Genomic DNA, 18,529 nt, shown 5'->3' with positions numbered 1-18,529 from the left:
TGAAAAGTTAATGTTAGAGACCACCAAAGTGAGTGACAGAATTAAAAGTGATGACTAAAGATAATGAATGCTACTTTGTTTCAAAAAGTATTGTTTTATGGCTCATCTGACTGATTTCTATAGTTTACGTGGAGCAGATATGCAGGAAGAAGATGTAAAGGAATGTTCATGAGACCTAACCAGTTTAACCTTCAAGGAATCAGAAAGAAGACCCGAGTGAAATAGAAACTGTTAGGTAGATAGAACAGGGAAAAGGAGTCCAAAATGGCAGTGGCTATAGACAAGGAAGGGAAAAGCCCGCGAAAATGAAACAAAAGAAGGTCCGAGGACCGGAGTGAGGACCTCAGGTAAAACAAACAACACTCCTGGCTGGCCCAATTTACAAAGGACAGGCCCAGGGAGAGATAAACATATAAATAGAAGAGCCAAAGTTAGCTCTCTCTCTCCCGCGCGCTGGGGCACTCTTTTCCTTGTGTCTTTAGATCAATGTGCCCTCACGCCTCAAAGATGGATTTTCCTGCTATCTTCTAAATAAAATAGTGCTGTAGCACTGAGCTGTAGCACTGATTTGTCTGAGAGCTATAACATGGTCCATTTGAGACCTGAGAGCTATAACACGGTCTATCCAAGACCTGAGAGCTGTGACACGCCGAGGGGGCTTTAATGTCTGTCACTCCAAATCTTTGTTGTGACGAGACAAAGAATCGAACAACATACGCTCGCGTGACAAAACTAAACCATGAAAAAGTGAGCAAAAGCTACACAAAATGAGTAAGAGAAAACACACCATGAGAGTTCTTCTTAGTACATAACAGTGTCAGACATGTTCCAGTAGGAGTTCACCTCAGCAACAAGAGGCAAAAATAAATGGAACTACAAATGGTTGCTTTAAAAAGCATTTTCTCGGGAATATAGTTGTATCATGCAAAAGCACACTATGTATCATGCAAAAGCACACTATGTGAAATGTGCCTAGTTTTGTTCATCATAAGCTTACATGGCAAGGGGAAATAGACACCTGTGTTGGTTTGGTCCTCTGGGAATCAAATGCCAAGACAGCATCAGAAATATGAAATGTGTTCAGAATCCTGCCTCCGAAAGATAATGGGAAGTGTGAGCAGATGGCAGAAAAAGCTTCCAGACCATGAGGCTTGGCTCACTTGTGAAAGAGGGGGAGGTAGGAAGATCGATAAAGTTGGGCATAGAGTGCTCCAGGATCAGTCCTGTGCTGGCAAGAAATGCCTAGGACCCAAAAAGCATGACCGTGTTGGGAAAGTTTGAGGGTACCCCAAAGAGGCTGCAGCAGGAGGCTGCCAGCTGACCAAGTTCCCCGAAGCAGGTTCTCTTTCTTGAAAGAAGATATGAGGCATACATCTCCATGGTTGCCAAAATAAACAGCCACTCTAGAAGGTTCCTTGGGGGCCTCCCCTGGTGGCTTGGAAGGTAAAGAATCTGCCTGCAATGCAGGTGACCTGGGTTCCATCCGTGGGTTGGGCAGATTCCTTGGAGAAGGGCATGGCAACCCACCCCAGCATTCTTGCCTGGAGAATCCCCATGGACAGAGAAGCCTGGCGGGCTTCAGTAAACAGGGATGCACAGAGTTGAACACACTGAAGCAACTTAGCACGCACACACCAGAAGGTTCAGCTGACACTGAAATCAACATTTTATTGATCCACCACTAGGGTCAGACACCAGAGGCTTTGTATTGATCTTAAAGAGTATTTTAATCTGGGGTTGAAATATACACTACTGGAAAGCATTAAGTAATCCAAGCCATGTTAAAAGGATATAAAGTGTATTTTTCAGGTGATTTAAACAAATTTTAATTTTCTACATTTTTGGAGAAACTACAGAGAAAATAAAATTATTTCATTTAAAAGGTACTACAGATTCTATCTGCCTGGAGAATTCCATGGACATAGACTGCAGGGTTACAGTCCATGGGATCACAGAGTCAGAGACAACTGAGTGACTAACACACACGTAGCTCCTGCTGCTGCTGCTAAGTCGCTTTAGTCGTCTCCGACTCTGTGTGACCCCATGGACGGCAGCCCTCCAGGCTCCTCTGTCCCTGGGATTCTCCAGGCAAGAGTACTGGAGTGGGTTGCCATTTCCTTCTCCAGTGCATGAAAGTGAAAAGTGAAAGTGAAGTTGCTCAATGGTGTCTGATGCGATCCCATGGACTGTGTAGCCTACCAGGCTCCACTGTCCATGAGATTTTCCAGGCAAGAATATTGGAGTGGGTTGCCATTTCCTTCTCCAACACACACATAGATTCTATCATAAAGGGAAAAAAGCATTTTGATCCTCCTTAATTTTTTATACTTGTTCAATGATTTATTGTTATCATTCACTCATCATATTTTCAGTATAAGCAATTTCTTACTGCAAAGTTATAAAATCCAACTTGAAGTGAAAGTATTATTTGCTCAGTCGTGTCCACCTCTTTGCAACCCCATGGACTGTAGCCCACCAGGCTCCTCTTATCAATGGAATTCTCCAGGCAAGAATACTGGACTATGTAGTCATTCCCTTTTTCAGGAGTTCTTCCCGACTTGGACAAATCTGGGTCTCCTGCATTGCAGGCAGATTCTTTACCATCTAAGCCACCAGGGAAGCCCCAAATCCAACTTACACTGACCTATTTTTTTGAAAAGTTTTATTGAGTTAATTATAACCAAAGGACGAAAGCTGCTTCTCTGTAATTAGTACCTACTAGTGTTTGTGATTTATAAAGCTTCAACTGAATCCTCCCAACGATTTTGTGTGATGGGTTGTACAACTTGATTGATCCTATTTTGTCGATGAGGAAATTAAGGTTCCAAGAAGTTAAATGAATTGCTAAAGTGGCAGAGATGAGATGAGATCTCAGTATTCTGACTACTTAGTTCAATGCTCTCACTATATCAATATTATATCAATACTTAAGAGTATTCCTATTTTGTTAGCGGAGGTAACACACTTGGCTTAAAAACAAAACAAAATCGCAGCCCTCTTTGGCATTTGTGTTGCATGCAGTGGCCCTGGAATAGAGCTCTGGCTAATGAGATACAGTAACAGATGTTGGGAGGCACTTCTGAGGGTGGTGACCGATTCCTCTGGTGCGCAACTTTTCCTCTGCCCCCTTGCTTCTTCATGCCTGAATAGTGGGTATGATGTCTGGAGGTAAAGGTGTCATCTTGTATATGACTACGATAAAAATATCCAGGGGAATCGCAGAGACCCTGTACTGCCAGCTCTGGAGAGTTAAATGAGAGGGGAGAAGACAACTGTCTTGCTTAAATCACCATGTTTATTATTATTATTATATGCAACTGAATGCAAGTCCCACCTAATACATTGCTCTTTTCCTAACTGGTTCACTCATAATTTCCTTCTGCCTTGTGCCCCTACTATGTGCCTGCTGCCAGAATGAATCAAAAGTCCTCATCATGAGGGATTCTGCCACTCCAATTTAGGCAGCTGATGTAGCTCTCGGGTACACTGCTCATTATAAACTGTGCTGACTGGAGCAGCCGCTGAATTCTCAGGGAGCCTCTTTTGACAACCTCTCAATTACTGACAAATAATGCAGCTCTGCTAGGTGTGCATAATCGCCACCTGAGCTGTGGAGAATTATATTAATTATATCTCCATTGGGTCCCTGACAATTTCCTCTATTATTTTAATTTTTCCTTCTTTACATCACAATTCTACATTTTATCACCCCAAAGTACTCCAAATATATGTTTAATATCTGCCTTAAACAGCCATGTAATTCTTTTTGCTGATGCACTGGACACAGGCTTGCTTTAACTTCTCAATAGCAGATTCTTTGAGCACTGCCAAATTGTTAACTCTTTAATGTGTCTACTGTTTCTTAAAATTGCTTCTGAATATTTGTCCTTCTCTCTGAGAAGATAAGCCAGATCATAAGTGTGGCTCCATATTTTCAAATGTGATCTTACCTGTTTTCTGTCAAGTGATAATTTTGAAAGGTCTTCATGACTTCCCAAAATTCCAAATTTCTTTCCTTCATTTCTCTTTTAACAATAGAGAGTAAAATGAATACAGTCATTAATTATACACTGAGAACTGTAAGATGAATTTCACTCTTCCTTCATCCCATATTCTAAGAGCCATCTGGTCTAATTTTCCAGCAAGTTTCTTTGAGAGGAACATATTCTTACTAGGGTCTTCCCTTTGGTGAATACTCGGACATTTCGTTTGGACACTGAATTGTCTGGGGTTGCAGTTCTAACCCCATGTTACTAAGAGCGACATGCTTAGTAACGTGGAGTAAGGTGAGGGAAATTTTTACTATTCAACCCACTGAGTTCTATAAGTTATACATCTGGGAGAGCACCAAAGATCATATATTTTTTTTCCAAAATTCCTGTCCAAAATAATCGTCATACATTTAAAGAAAGCTTAAGAATTCTCAAAGCACTTTCACATATTTATTTGATTTGATTTTCATGACATAGATATAACTGTAATTCCCATAATACAGGTGAGGAAATTGGAGCTCAGGGAGCTTAACTTGAGAATCCCAAGTAGTAAGATGCAAACCCAGTAGGAATTAAAATATTTCCTTTTTATTCAATAATAGAACCTTATAATTGCAAGGGACCTTTATGATCATTTGGCTCAGTTGCCCACCCAGTGCAGAAAATCTATAAAATCCTAATACTGGTCATCTAGCACTTATTGATTACTTAAAATGATAAGGAACTGACTGTTTCATAAGAAAGCCCACCATTCTGTTGGACAGATCTTGATAATTTTTTTTTTTTTACATAAAGCTAAAATTGAACTATTAGCAACTTTTGCCCATGGCCTCTTTTCCTATATTTGAAGAAAAAAATAAACAAATGTGTTTCCTCATTAAAATTTAGAATTGTAAAAACTATTCATTGTATTCCCCTTCAGTCTTCCTTCTAGAAGCAGCTGACTGCATCACTTATCTATGACATCATATCCAAACCTGTCTGCCTCCTGGCCCTCCTCTGGTGGCATCTAGTCTGTGCTCCTCCTGGATACAGAATTCTGTCCCCTTGGAATTCCTGGCAGAGAATAACCTCCCCACCTCTATGCAGTCCACATAGCGTTCCACATGCTCCACGCATTCCTTAACCCTGTGTGATGGTTCTACTCCTTCATCAGGCACTAGACAGATCACTTCCATGGATTCTTAAGATGGCCCTGCTTCATGAGATTACAGTTCCCAATTAGTACCCTTAGATTGATCTTTGTTGATGTAATGCCAAGCCTCATCTCCCATATTACATGTGAGCAATTGATTTCTGAAGTTCTCTGTGTAGAACTTAAGAGTCTGTCAGTGTCCCCGAAGTCATAATCAGCTAGCTGTATAAGTTGAAGGTGAAAAAAAAAAATTGAAGCTGCATAAGCTGAGGTATATAACTACACCCAGCTGTATAAATTGAAGGCAAAGGGAGGGACATGTAGCTACAACAGCGAAAATGCACCCCAGAATAGCTCTCCCTTTTAATACCCACTCTGGAAAATGTGACACATTATTGTAGCTACATTTCATGGATTTTTCTTATATTTTTTAGTAAAAAATGTTCAGTGTGCTCCTAATAAACAGACAAAAGCCAAAGGACTGCTCTGAGCTAATTGACTACATTTGGGAATGGATGGCCATGTCATCACAAACTGCTTCTTTATAAAGGGATGTGGTATCATGCTTATCATGGTTTTAGTGTTTAAAAACATAATTTCAAATTATTAAGTCAAATCACCTTGTTCATTTCTGCATCCTCCTGGAAACCTTTTTTATGGCCCTGGAACAATTCAGAAATCCATTTTTTAAGCCTCAATAAGAGATAAAACAGGGACTTTGGACTTGGCACCAGGTTGAAGGGAACAGGAAGAGTTCTTCCCTCCTCAAAGTAAGAAAACCAAAGTTTGGCCCTTGCAAATTTCCATTCCACATCAGCATCATCCTATACAAATAAATATGACAGTTCAGCAAGGAAATACATAAACAGAATTACTGGGATGCTTCTGACATTGTGTGGCTAGATGGAAGTAATGTTACCTACAACAATCTCAGACCCCAAACACCACCCCAAGATATTCTCAAAAATGTTAAAGTACTATTCACACACTCTTAGGAAAGAAAATTTAGGAAAATTTACTTAAAAATTTATCATTCTTACAGATCTCAAAACTTGCATGTATTTATAAATACACTGAAAGTTATAAAGCTATTTTCCTATATTCTGAAAAACACTATGAAAAATTATTCACCCTTATATTTTGCAACAGATCACTGCTTTGACGAATTTGGGACACACACCAAGATTCTTGGAATAAAAATCACTCTAAATTTGAGAAAAAGTCAATTTTGAACATCACTCAAAGCAAGATTTGGCGAATAGTGGAATTCATAAGCAATAATTTTTAAATGAAATATAAATTCATGCTGATATAGTGTCTCTAAGAATTTATAAATAATAATACTAAATCATACAACATTTCTCATCCTTATTCTTTACTATCCTACCACATCCATAGATGTTGTGCTTGGAAGCAAAGGATTAACATTTTCTGATTACTACATATAAAGAATATAAAAAATATAAATTTTTTATAAAATATATAAAGAAGTATATAAAAAGGTAAAGAACAGATAGAAAGTAGTCTATAGTATCATCACCATTGCTGAATTGATCCCTGGAATAGTTAAAACATATACCACATATTATACAAATATATAGAGATTATACCTCAATTTCCTGGAATGAACTGTTGATCATTGCAATTAACATGTTTAGCAAAACAATGACCATCGTAACATTATAGACTCCATAAAGAACATAACCGATGTTTTCAATGAATTTGTGATTATAGTTGATGACCACTGATTTCACTTCAGAAAGTCCGAATATAGCCCAAAACAGTGTTTTAAAACTCTCTTCCACTCTAGGTAAAAAGAAGGAAATAAAGGAGATGATAAAGCATACAAATGAATGACAATGATACCATAATAAAAGCAAGCTGATTTAATGTCTGAAAATTATTAGATACTCATGAGAAAATTCTTCACTTCCCTGAGCCTCAGTTTTCTTTTTTGTAAAATGGGTACAATAACTATTTCCAGGATTGTTGCAAGGATAAGGGAATATTTTACATATGAAGCACACAACTCACTATCTGGCACATAATAAGTGCTCAATAAATGCTAACATAACTTCAAACCACAGACATTAACACTTAAATAATCCATAGTTCTGGTAAAGAAAATATTAAGTGTATTAATAAAAATAATGTAATATGTAATTTGTAATTTATATATGTAATGTAATAATGTAATTTATAGTCCTTTTGTGTTTTCTGCTCATCTACACTTCTGATATCCAATAAATAGATAATGTTATGTGTCTTAAGGTGTCTTAAGGAAAATATGACAATATAAACATAGTGTTACTAAAATCACTGACATGTCTTAGGAATTTCAATTCATTAGGCATAATTATTAACCAAAATGAAGCTCCTCTGCTTAGGTCAGTTGGTTCAATTTCTCTGATAAACTGAACTTTACAGGAATATGAATAATAGGTTATGCTTCGATCAGTACTTCTCATTGTAACATTTTTTGGTTGTTCTTCCGTTGCTCGGTCGTGTCTGACTCTTTGTGACCCCATGGACTGCAGCGTGCCAGGCTTCCCTGTCCTTCACCGTCTCCTAGAGTTTGCTCAAACTCATGTTCATTGAGTCAGTGATGCCATCAGTCTTTCCTAGCATCAAGGTCTTTTCCAGTGAGTCGGCTCTTCACATCAGGTGGCCAAAGTATACATGAATACCTAGTATTTGAGTAATGTATTCCAAACATACTTTATAAAAGATATGTATCCATGGTGAACATAAGTTAAAACCCTTGTTGCTGCTGATAACTCAGATTGATTTTGGAAGCAGCCATTCTCGTAGGGCCCCAGGAGTCTGAACTGAGCAGGACACCACAGTGAGGAGCACAGATGCTAGGGTCAGTGGACAAGAGACTATGTCCTGGCTTTTCTACATACTAGCAGCTATGAGACGTTCAGCATGTCATTTAACTTCCCCGAGCTTCAGTTCCTTTTTGTGTGAAACAGAAATAATAAGATGATGTGTGTGAGGAGCTCCTGGCCCTAAAATTGTTAACTATCATTACTTACTATTAGAAAGATTGGCTACATTGTTGAGTTCTTATAACACATTTAAAACTTTTCTCATAATGCTAAAGAGTAACTGGAATAAGTACCTTTACTAAAACATTATTTATCCCACTGTTGCATATGAACACTATTAGGCTAAAGTTTCATTGACAATCATCATGATTAAAAGAACCAAAAACACCTACGTTGTGAAGGCTTCGTTTTGCTTTGCACCAATGTAGTAGGAATAGAGGTTGAACATTCCAATCATAAAGGCCACAAACACCATGATGAATATGACCATGAACTTGAAGATATCTTTTACTGTTCTTCCAAGTGATATCTGCAGAGGTCCAAAGCTTTCATTTGCTGGTAAAATGTAGGCTATTCTGGAGAAACTTAAAACTACAGCAATTGCATAAAGACCTTCAGATATTATTTGAGGATCAGAGGGGTCCCACTTTATCCTGGCTAGGAGAAAGGAAAGACAAAAGTTATTGTGAGTTTATTTACATTTTTTACTTCAGACTTTCCTGGTAGCTCAGATGGTAAAGAATCTTGTCTGCATTGCAAGAGACCTGAGTTTGATCCCTGGGTCAGGAAGATCTCCTGGAGAAGGAAACTTTTTACTTAGGTAAAGAAAATGCACTGGTCATAGCAAACACCCTCATACAACAACACAAGAGAAGACTCTACACATGGACATCACCAGATGGTCAACACCGAAATCAGATTGATTATATTCTTTGCAGCCAAAGATGGAGAAGCTCTATACAGTCAGCAAAAAGAAGACCGGGAGTTGACTGTGGCTCAGATCATGAATTCCTTACTGCCAAATTCAGATTTAAATTGCAGAAAGTAGGGAAAACCGCTAGACCATTCAGGTATGACCTAAATCAAATCCCTTATGATTATACAGTGGGAGTGAGAAATAGATTTAAGGGCCTAGATCTGATAGAGTGCCTGATGAACTATGGAATTAGGTTCGTGACACTGTACAGGAGACAGGGATCAAGACCATCCCCATGGAAAAGAAATGCAAAAAAGCAAAATGGCTGTCTGGGCAGGCCTTACAAATAGCTGTGAAAAGAAGAGAAGCGAAAAGCAAAGGAGAAAAGGAAAGATATAAGCATCTGAATGCAGACTTCCAAAGAATAGCAAGAAGAGATAAAGGCTTCAGAGATCAATGCAAAGAAAGAGAGGAAAACAACAGAATGGGAAAGACTAGAGATCTCTTCAAGAAAATTAGAGATACCAAGGGAACATTTCATGCAAAGATGGGCTCGATAAAGGACAGAAATGGTCTGGACCTAACAGAGCAGAAGATATTAAGAAGAGGTGGCAAGAATAAACAGAAGAACAGTACAAAAAAGATCTTCACGACCCAGATAATCATGATGATGTGATCACTAATCTAGAGCCAGACATCCTGGAATGTGAAGTCAAGTGGGCCTTAGAAAGCATCACTACGAACAAAGCTAGTGGAGGTGATGGAATTCCAGTGGAGCTATTTCAAATCCTGAAAGATGATGCTGTGAAAGTGCTGCACTCAATATGGCAGCAAATTTGGAAAACTCAGTGGCCACAGGACTGGAAAAGGTCCATTTTCATTCCAATCCCAAAGAAAGGCAATGCCAAAGAATGCTCAAACTACGCACAATTGCACTCATCTCACATGCTAGTAAAGTAATGCTCAAAATTCTCCAAGCAAGGCTTCAACAATATGTGAACTGTGAGCTTTCAGATGTTCAAGCTGGTTTTAGAAAAGGCAGAGGAACCAGAGATCAAATTGCCAACATCCGCTGGATCATGGAAAAAGCAAGAGAGTTACAGAAAAACATCTATTTCTGCTTTATTGACTATGCCAAACCCTTTGACTATGTGGATCACAATAAACTGTGGAAAATTCTGAGAGAGATGGGAATACCAGACCACCTGACCTGCCTCTTGAGAAATCTATATACAGGTCAGGAAGCAACAGTTCGAAATGGACATGGAACAACAGACTGGTTCCAAATAGGAAAAGGAGTACATCAAGGCTGTATATTGTCACCCTGCTTATTTAACTTTTATGCAGAGTACCTCATGAGAAATGCTAGACTGGAAGAAACACAAGCTGGAATCAAGATTGCCAGGAGAAATATCAGTAACCTCAGATATGCAGATGACACCACCCTTATGGCAGAAAGTGAAGAGGAACTAAAAACCTCTTGATGAAAGTGAAAGAGGAGAGTGAAAAAGTTGGCTTAAAGCTCAACATTCAGAAAATGAAGATCATGGCATCCAGTCCCATCTCTTCATGGGAAATAGATGGGGAAACAGTGGAAACAGTGTCAGACTTTATTTTTTGCGGCTCCAAAATCACCGCAGATGGTGACTGCAGCCATGAAATTAAAAGACGCTTACTTCTTGGAAGAAAAGTTATGACCAACCTAGATAGCATATTCAAAAGCAGAGACATTACTTTGCCGACTAAGGTCCGTCTAGTCAAGGCTATGGTTTTTCCAGTGGTCATGTATGGATGTGAGAATTGGACTGTGAAGAAGGTTGAGCCCCGAAGAATTGATGCTTTTGAACTGTGGTGTTGGAGAAGACTCTTGAGAGTCCCTTGGACTGCAAGGAGATCCAACCAGTCCTTTCTGAAGGAGATTAGCCCCGGGATTTCTTTGGAAGGAATGATGCTAAATCTGAAACTCCAGTACTTTGGCCACCTCATGTGAAGAGTTGACTCATTTGAAAAGACTCTGATGCTGGGAGGGATTGGGGGCAGGAGGAGAAGGGGACGACCCAGGATGAGATGGCTGGATGGCATCACTGACTTGATGGATGTGAGTCTGAGTGAACTCTGGGAATTGGTAATGGACAGGGAAGCCTGGCATGCTTCGATTCATGGGGTCGCAAAGAGTCGGACACAACTGAGCAACTGAACTGAACTGTACTTCTTTTCTAGGATAGAAACATAATTACATTAGCAATCCAGTTCCTAATGGAACTTCTTTAAGTGTCAGGTATATTTGAGCTTCTGAATTTACAAAGAAAATTACCCCCTGGTTTGCTGGCATTTTTCCGTAATAGTATAGCTTAATGGTTGAGAGTATAAACCATGGACTTGACTTATGTAACCACTCCAATATTCTTGCCTAGAGAATTCCATGGACAGGAGAGTGGTGGGTTGTAGTCTGTAGGGTCGCTGAGAGTTGGACACTATTCACGCGACTTACCACACATTCCTGCATGCATCTATCTATCTAAAATCAACTAGAAGAACTATTACAAATTATTTATCTTATTGTTTTATTTTCCCATCTTTGAAAATGACATACTGTTTATATCGTATCATCTGTTGTGAGAATTTAGTAAGTCAACATACATTCACTATTTAGAAAGTGCTTGGCACTAGCTAAATAGTAGCATTTACTATTTAATCTTAAACTATAATAAAAGAAAATAAGGTCCTAGTAAATGATATCATTATTTAGTCTTAAACTATAATTACACTATAAAGTAATTTGGGGCCTGTGTAGTACTGGTAGTTATTTAAACTTACTAAGGTAATTTATATTGGTCATTCAAGTCTATTTTTATCATATAATGTAGTAATTATTCATTTATGAATTTTTCTGACATTATTACATCAGAACATCAAAAATCTAATTAAGAAGCCATTATGAAGAAAAATGCAAAGCAGTGTGTAACAGAGAAGAAAAATACAATTATAAATTTGTATTTGCTTATTTGCTGAGAAGTAGAATTAGGAACAATAAAGTAATAAAAGCAGTTTCTTTTTATATAGCACCTTGAATATAAGTAGAGTATATAAATAGTTTGACTTGTAAAATTCCATATATTAAAATTTTTCTTATAAAATAATGGCTATATTCCCTGTGCTGTACAATATATCCTTGTATAAAAGCCCTACATATGCTCTAAAATTTGTTAAGTATTAAAATATTAAAGAGAAATAATAAAAATGAAATCCCTATGTGATACAGCCAATAAAACTCATAGAGATATAAACCGTATGTTAACTGACATCTTATCAGAGGAGGACTTGAAGTAAGTAGTCAAAGAGAATCTGTTTTTCTCACCCTAGGTTTCTGAGCAATAACTGAACCTAATTCTGTTCCTTAGTCACTATCCTCCTGGGGAGGTAGAGTGACTTATCTGATTGCTAAACTGGGGTGGAATCTGAGCATACTGGACTCAGCTCTGCCCTCTTTATCTTGGGAATTTCCTTCTGATCTTCCATGGAGGACTCTCACATGATCAGATACCATAACCCCCTTTGGGTATGACTGCCCTGTCCATGGCTGCCTGGAAATTGGAGGATACATCTGCCTAAGCCTGGCGTTCAGTATTGCTGAGCCAGTTGACTAATAAACTCAGAATTTTATCATCCATGCTGAACTTTGTCAGTATTAAAGGTGATGATTTGACCTAATGTTGGCTCTTTGTTTTATTTCTCATCTAGTTCAAAGGCTTCCCTAATGGCTCAGCAGGTGGGTTCTATCCCTGGGTCAGGAAGATCCACTGGAGGAGGAAACAGCAACCTACTCCAACATTCTTGCCTGAAAAATCCCATGACAGAGGGGATGGGCTACAATCCAATGGGTTGCAAAGAGCTGGACACGACTGAGCAACTAAGCACAGCATAGCACTAGTTCAAAGTCTGGGTGAGAAAAAGGGGTGCTGTTTATTGGGAGCCTTCGATGATTCACTTGCTTTCAAATAGTTTATATGGCTTAAACAGAAATGGTACTTAAATGTGTACTATTTTTAATAAACAAGAAGAAAAAAATAAATCCACAACATAATACAAGCATTCTCAATGAAGTTTGGTGGTTAGCCAATTAATCCCAGAGATAAGGGGAGATGATTCTTGTTATTGAGAGGTTTTCTGCCAGAAGAAACATCAGGAAAGAAGTAGAAAGCATAATAAAAGATATAGATAATCTGAAGAAGCTGGAAACTGACCAATAATTTTATGAGAACTGAATAACAACCAAACTGCTACTGATATGTTCCTTTTTTTTCTTTCATCATTTTAATTTAGCTAAAAAATTTAAATAAATTTTTATTAAAGTACAGTTGAATCACAATGCTGTGTTAGTTCCTGCTATATAGCAACGAGAATCAGTTATATGTATACCCAGTCTGTTTTAGATTCTTTTCCCATGTAGGTCATTACAGAGTATTGAGTAGAGTTCCCTGTGCTATACAGTAGGTACTTATTAGTTATCTATTTTATATATAGTAGTGTGTATATGTCAATTCCAATCTCTCTCTTGTGTTTATCCCTCCCCTCCCTTCCCTCTTGGTAACCATAGGCTTGTTTTCTACATCTGTGACTCTATTTCTGTTTCGTAAATAGGCTCATTTGTACCATTTTTTTTTAAGATCCTGCATACAAATGATGTCATATAAATTCTGCGTTTTATAAACATATTGACTGAATACTGTAAACTCACCCAAATTGTAGTATTTCACATTGTCTCCCAGTGTGACTTTTGTTAAATCCTTTAAAGTATCATTTGCATCAATGATGCTCTGTGCTTTGGAAGCATGCCAAAATGCCATGAATCTTGCAATGAATGATGCTGCAAAGATTGCCAGCATTCCAAAATCAAGCATATTCCACAACTCAAACAAGTACTCCTTGGGGCCTTGAGTCCAAATTTCTTTACATTCAGCCCATATCATGCCTGTATGGGAAAGAGGTTAAAATAGGGGTTAAAATCCAATTTCATTCCAGCCTTAGTTTTCAACAAAACAAATTTAAAAGGTCTCAGGCTGACATTCAAAACCCTTCAAAATATGACCTCATTTTGCCCATTCAGCCATAATTATCCTGTCCCTACAAATCCTATAGTCCAAAAATATCAGTGCATTATCATAAAGCAATTTGACAAAGTTCATTAAGGGTATTCAAACAGCAAACATGACTTGATCCATTAATTCTGTACATAAGATATTCATTATAAGATTCTCTATAATAAAAAAAAAATATGTAAAGACACTGATACTAACATCCTCAAACTAGAAGTAACCATGGGACTTTCACCAATAGACTATTTCACCAATAGACTATTATATTTCATATGATATTTTAATTACCATGGAATAGTGGCCACAAGAATGTGCCCCACAGGCCTCCAAATACAGGAATTCAACTGGCCATGGGCCAATGCTGCAGCACTCTGAAGACTATAGACACTTTTGCCCTAAGGCAATGCTTCCCATGGACTGCTCCTCACCACTGACTGAGGGCACCCCTTCTTGGGAGTCATGGGACTCCAATGGCTGACCTCGGCTCAAGGATCTCTTGACAGACTTTTCAAACTTTCTTTAGACAGAACGGAGATCTAGAGTGCTTCTGTCCTACCTTCCTTCCCTCTCTCCTGCCCTCAACATCAACCTTGCATCGCAGTCTTAGAGCCCTTTCAGGTTTCTTCAGCTCCCTCCCATTTCTCTCACATAGAATTTCCCTTAATAAAATTGTTGCATGTTAAATTCTGTCTTTGCATATGCTTCTTGGAGGACCTAGACTAATACACAATGGGAAATGTTTATGTCGTAAATATTCTAGCATGCCAAGTAAACATTTTATATATTCTATGATATTATGTTTAAAACAGCATAGTAAAAGACTAGACAGAATTACAGGAGCATAGTAGCAGCAGTAGTTTCTTCATGGCAGAATTATTAATAATGTTGCACATCCACTCTAAAACTTAGTGTATTACTTAGGAGCACAGGTTTTGGAATCAGACACCACGGCATCATTGATGCAATGAACATAAACTTAGGCAAACTCTGAGAGATGGTGAGGGACAGGGAGGCCTGGCGTGCTGCAGTCCATGGAGGCACAAAGAGTCGGACATGGCTGGGCGCCTGAACAGTCACGGTCATCCATTTGTTAGCTGTGCAATATTTGGTAACTTACTGAAACTTTCTAAAACTCAGCTTGCAAAATGGGGATGATAGTAGTTCGTACCTGCTTCATAGGATGGTTATGAGACTTAAATAACATATGAAAAATGCATAGCACAGTGTCTGGCACTTGAAAACATAACTAATACTTATTGAGAATTTACTATTTCAGATTTTCTATGTCTGGCATATATTTTCTTTCTTTATTAAAAAGAAGTAACTTTACCCCTAAGCCATGCCTACGGGGCAACCCAATACGGGCGAGTCATGGTAGAGAGGCCTGACAGAATGTGGTCCACTGGAGAAGGGAATGACAAGCCACTTCAGTATTCTTGCCTTGAGAACCCCATGAACAGTATGAAAAGGCAAAATGATAGGATACCAAAAGAGGAACTCCCCAGGTCATTAGGTGCCCAATATGCTACTGGAGATAGGTGGAGAAATAACTCCAGAAAGACTGTAGGGATGGAGCCAAAGCAAAAACAATACCCAGTTGGGGATGTGACTGGTGATAGAAGTAAGATCTGATGCTGTAAAGACCAATATTGCATAGGAACCTGGAATGTCAGGTCCATGAATCAAGGCAAATTGGAAGTGGTCAAACAAGAGATGGCAAGGGTGAACGTCGACATTCTAGGAATCAGCGAACTAAAATGGACTGGAATGGGTGATTTTAACTCAGATGACCATTATATCTATGACTGCGGGCAGGAATCCCTCAGAAGAAATGGAGTAGCCATCATGGTCAACAAAAGAGTCTGAAATGCAGTACTTGGATGCAATCTCAAAAAAGACAGAATGATCTCTGTTCGTCTCCAAGGCAAACCATTCAATATCACAGTTATCCAAGTCTATGCCCCAACCAGTAATGCTGAAGAAACTGAAGTTGAATGGTTTTATGAAGACCCACAAGATCTTTTAGAACTAACACCCAAAAAAGATGTCCTTTTCATTATAGGGGACTGGAATGCAAAAGTAGGAAGTCAAGAAACACCTGGAGTAACAGGCAAATTTGGCCTTGGAATGTGGAATGAAGCAGGGCAAAGACTAATAGAGTTTTGCTAAGAAAATGCACTGGTCATAGCAAACACCCTCATACAACAACACAAGAGAAGACTCTACAAATGGACATCACCAGATGGTCAACACCGAAATCAGATTGACTATATTCTTTGCAGCCAAAGATGGAGAAGCTCTACATAGTCAACAAAAACAAGACCAGGAGCTGACTGTGGCTTAGATCATGAAATCCTTATTGCCAAATTCAGACTTAAATTGAAGAAAGTAGGGAAAACCGCTAGACCATTCAGGTATGACCTAAATCAAATCCCTTATGATTATAGAGTGGAAGTGAGAAATAGATTTAAGGGTCTAGATCTGTTAGACAGAGTACCTGATTAACTATGGAATGAGGTTCGTGACATTGTACAGGAGACAGGGATCAAGACCATCCCCATGGAAAAGAAATGCAAAAAAGCAAAATGGCTGTCTGGGCAGGCCCTACAAATAGCTGTGAAAAGAAGAGAGGTGAAAAGCAAAGATATAAGCATCTGAATGCAGAGTTCCAAAGATTAGCAAGAAGAGATAAGAAAGCTTTCTTCAGCGATCAATGCAAAGAAATAGAGGGAAAGAACAGAATGGGAAAGACTAGGGATCTCTTCAAGAAAATTAGAGATACCCAGGGAACATTTCATGCAAAGATGAGCTCGATAAAAGACAGAAATGGTATGGACCTAATAGAAGCAGAAGATATTAAGAAGAGGTGGCAAGAATAAACAGAAGAACAGTACAAAAAAGATCTTCATGACCCAGATAATCATGATGGTGTGATCACTAATCTAGAGCCAGACATCTTAGAATGTGAAGTCAAGTGGGCCTTAGAAAGCATCACTACGAACAAAGGTAGTGGAAGTGATGGAATTCCAGTTGAGCTGTTTCAAATCCTGAAAGATGATGCTGTCAAAGTGCTGCACTCAATATGCCAGCAAGTTTGGAAAACTCAGCAGTGGCCACAGGACTGGAAAAGGTCAGTTTTTATTCCACTCCCAAAGAAAGTCAATGCCAAAGAATGCTCAAACTACCGCACAATTGCACTCATCTCACATGCTAGTAAAGTAATGGTCAAAATTCTCCAAGCCAGACTTCAGCAATACGTGAACCATGAACTCCCTGATGTTCAATCTGGTTTTAGAAAAGGCAGAGGAACCAAAGATCAAATTGCCAACATCCGCTGGATCATGGAAAAAGCAAGAGAGTTCCAGAAACACATTTATTTCTGCTTTATTGACTATGCCAAAGCCTTTGACTGTGTGGATCACAATAAACTGTGGAAAATTCTGAAAGGGATGGGAATACCAGACCACCTAACCTGCCTCTTGAGAAATCTGTATGCAGGTCAGGAAGCAACAGTTCGAAATGGACATGGAACAATAGACTGGTTCCAAATAGGAAAAGGAGTATGTCAAGGCTGTATATTGTCACCCTGCTTATTTAACTTCTATGCAGAGTACATCATGAGAAATGCTAGACTGGAAGAAACACAAGCTGGAATCAAGATTGCCGGGAGAAATATCAATAACCTCAGATATACAGATGACACCACCCTTATGGCAGAAAGTGGAGAGGAGCTAAAAAGCCTCTTGATGAAAGTGAAATAGGAGAGTGAAAAAAGTTGGCTTAAAGCTCAACATTCAGAAAACGAAGATCATAGCATCTGGTCCCATCACTTCATGGGAAATAGGTGGGGAAACAGTAGAAACAGTGTCAGACTTTATTTTTTTGGGCTCCAAAATCACTGCAGATGGTGATTGCAGCCATGAAATTAAAAGATGCTTACTCCTTGGAAGAAAATTTATGACCAACCTAGATAGTATATTCAAAAGCAGAGACATTACTTTGCTGACTAAGGTCCATCTAGTCAAGGCTATGGTTTTTCCACTGGTCATGTATGGATGTGAGAGTTGGACTGTGAAGAAGGCTGAGCACTGAAGAATTGATGCTTTTGAACTGTGGTGTTGGAGAAGACTCTTGAGAGTCGCTTGGACTGCAAGGAGATCCAACCAGTCCATTCTGAAGGAGATCAACCCTGGGATTTCTTTGGAAGGAATGATGCTAAAGCTGAAGCTCCAGTACTTTGGCCACCTCATGTGAAGAGTTGACTCATTTGAAAAGACTCTGATGCTGGGAGGGATTGGGGGCAGGAGGAGAAGGGGACGACCCAGGATGAGATGGCTGGATTGCATCACGGACTCGATGGATGTGAGTCTGAGTGAACTCCGGGAGTTAGTGATGGACAGGGAGGCCTGGCATGCTGTGATTCATGGGGTTGCAAAGAGTTGGACACGACTGAGCAACTGAACTACTTACCCTATTATCTTTAAGGTATCCTAATCTCCGATGTCCTGTCTCCTTGAGCCATCTGGAGAAACACAACCTAAACACCAACAATTCCTCAA

General features: G+C 39.0%; 1 protein-coding gene across 1 annotated transcript in view; it reads right to left on the bottom strand.

Moving 5' to 3' along the window:
* The window catches only part of TRPC6 (transient receptor potential cation channel subfamily C member 6), a 158,426-nt gene that overhangs the window by 10,433 nt on the left and 129,464 nt on the right, over nucleotides 1-18,529 (bottom strand). The window contains exons 6-10 of the mRNA XM_069554814.1: nucleotides 13,613-13,846; nucleotides 8,351-8,615; nucleotides 6,738-6,933; nucleotides 5,748-5,951; nucleotides 3,951-4,025 (exon numbers count right to left, since the gene is read on the bottom strand). Of these exons, the coding sequence (XP_069410915.1) occupies nucleotides 3,951-4,025; nucleotides 5,748-5,951; nucleotides 6,738-6,933; nucleotides 8,351-8,615; nucleotides 13,613-13,846 (974 nt within the window). The remainder of the gene's footprint in view (nucleotides 1-3,950; nucleotides 4,026-5,747; nucleotides 5,952-6,737; nucleotides 6,934-8,350; nucleotides 8,616-13,612; nucleotides 13,847-18,529) is intronic.

The sequence above is a fragment of the Ovis canadensis genome, chromosome 15 (genome assembly GCF_042477335.2).
Source record: "Ovis canadensis isolate MfBH-ARS-UI-01 breed Bighorn chromosome 15, ARS-UI_OviCan_v2, whole genome shotgun sequence".
Classification (NCBI taxonomy): domain Eukaryota; kingdom Metazoa; phylum Chordata; class Mammalia; order Artiodactyla; family Bovidae; genus Ovis; species Ovis canadensis.
The sequence above is the reverse complement of the archived record's forward strand: the minus strand, read 5'-3'. Positions and strand labels throughout refer to the sequence as shown.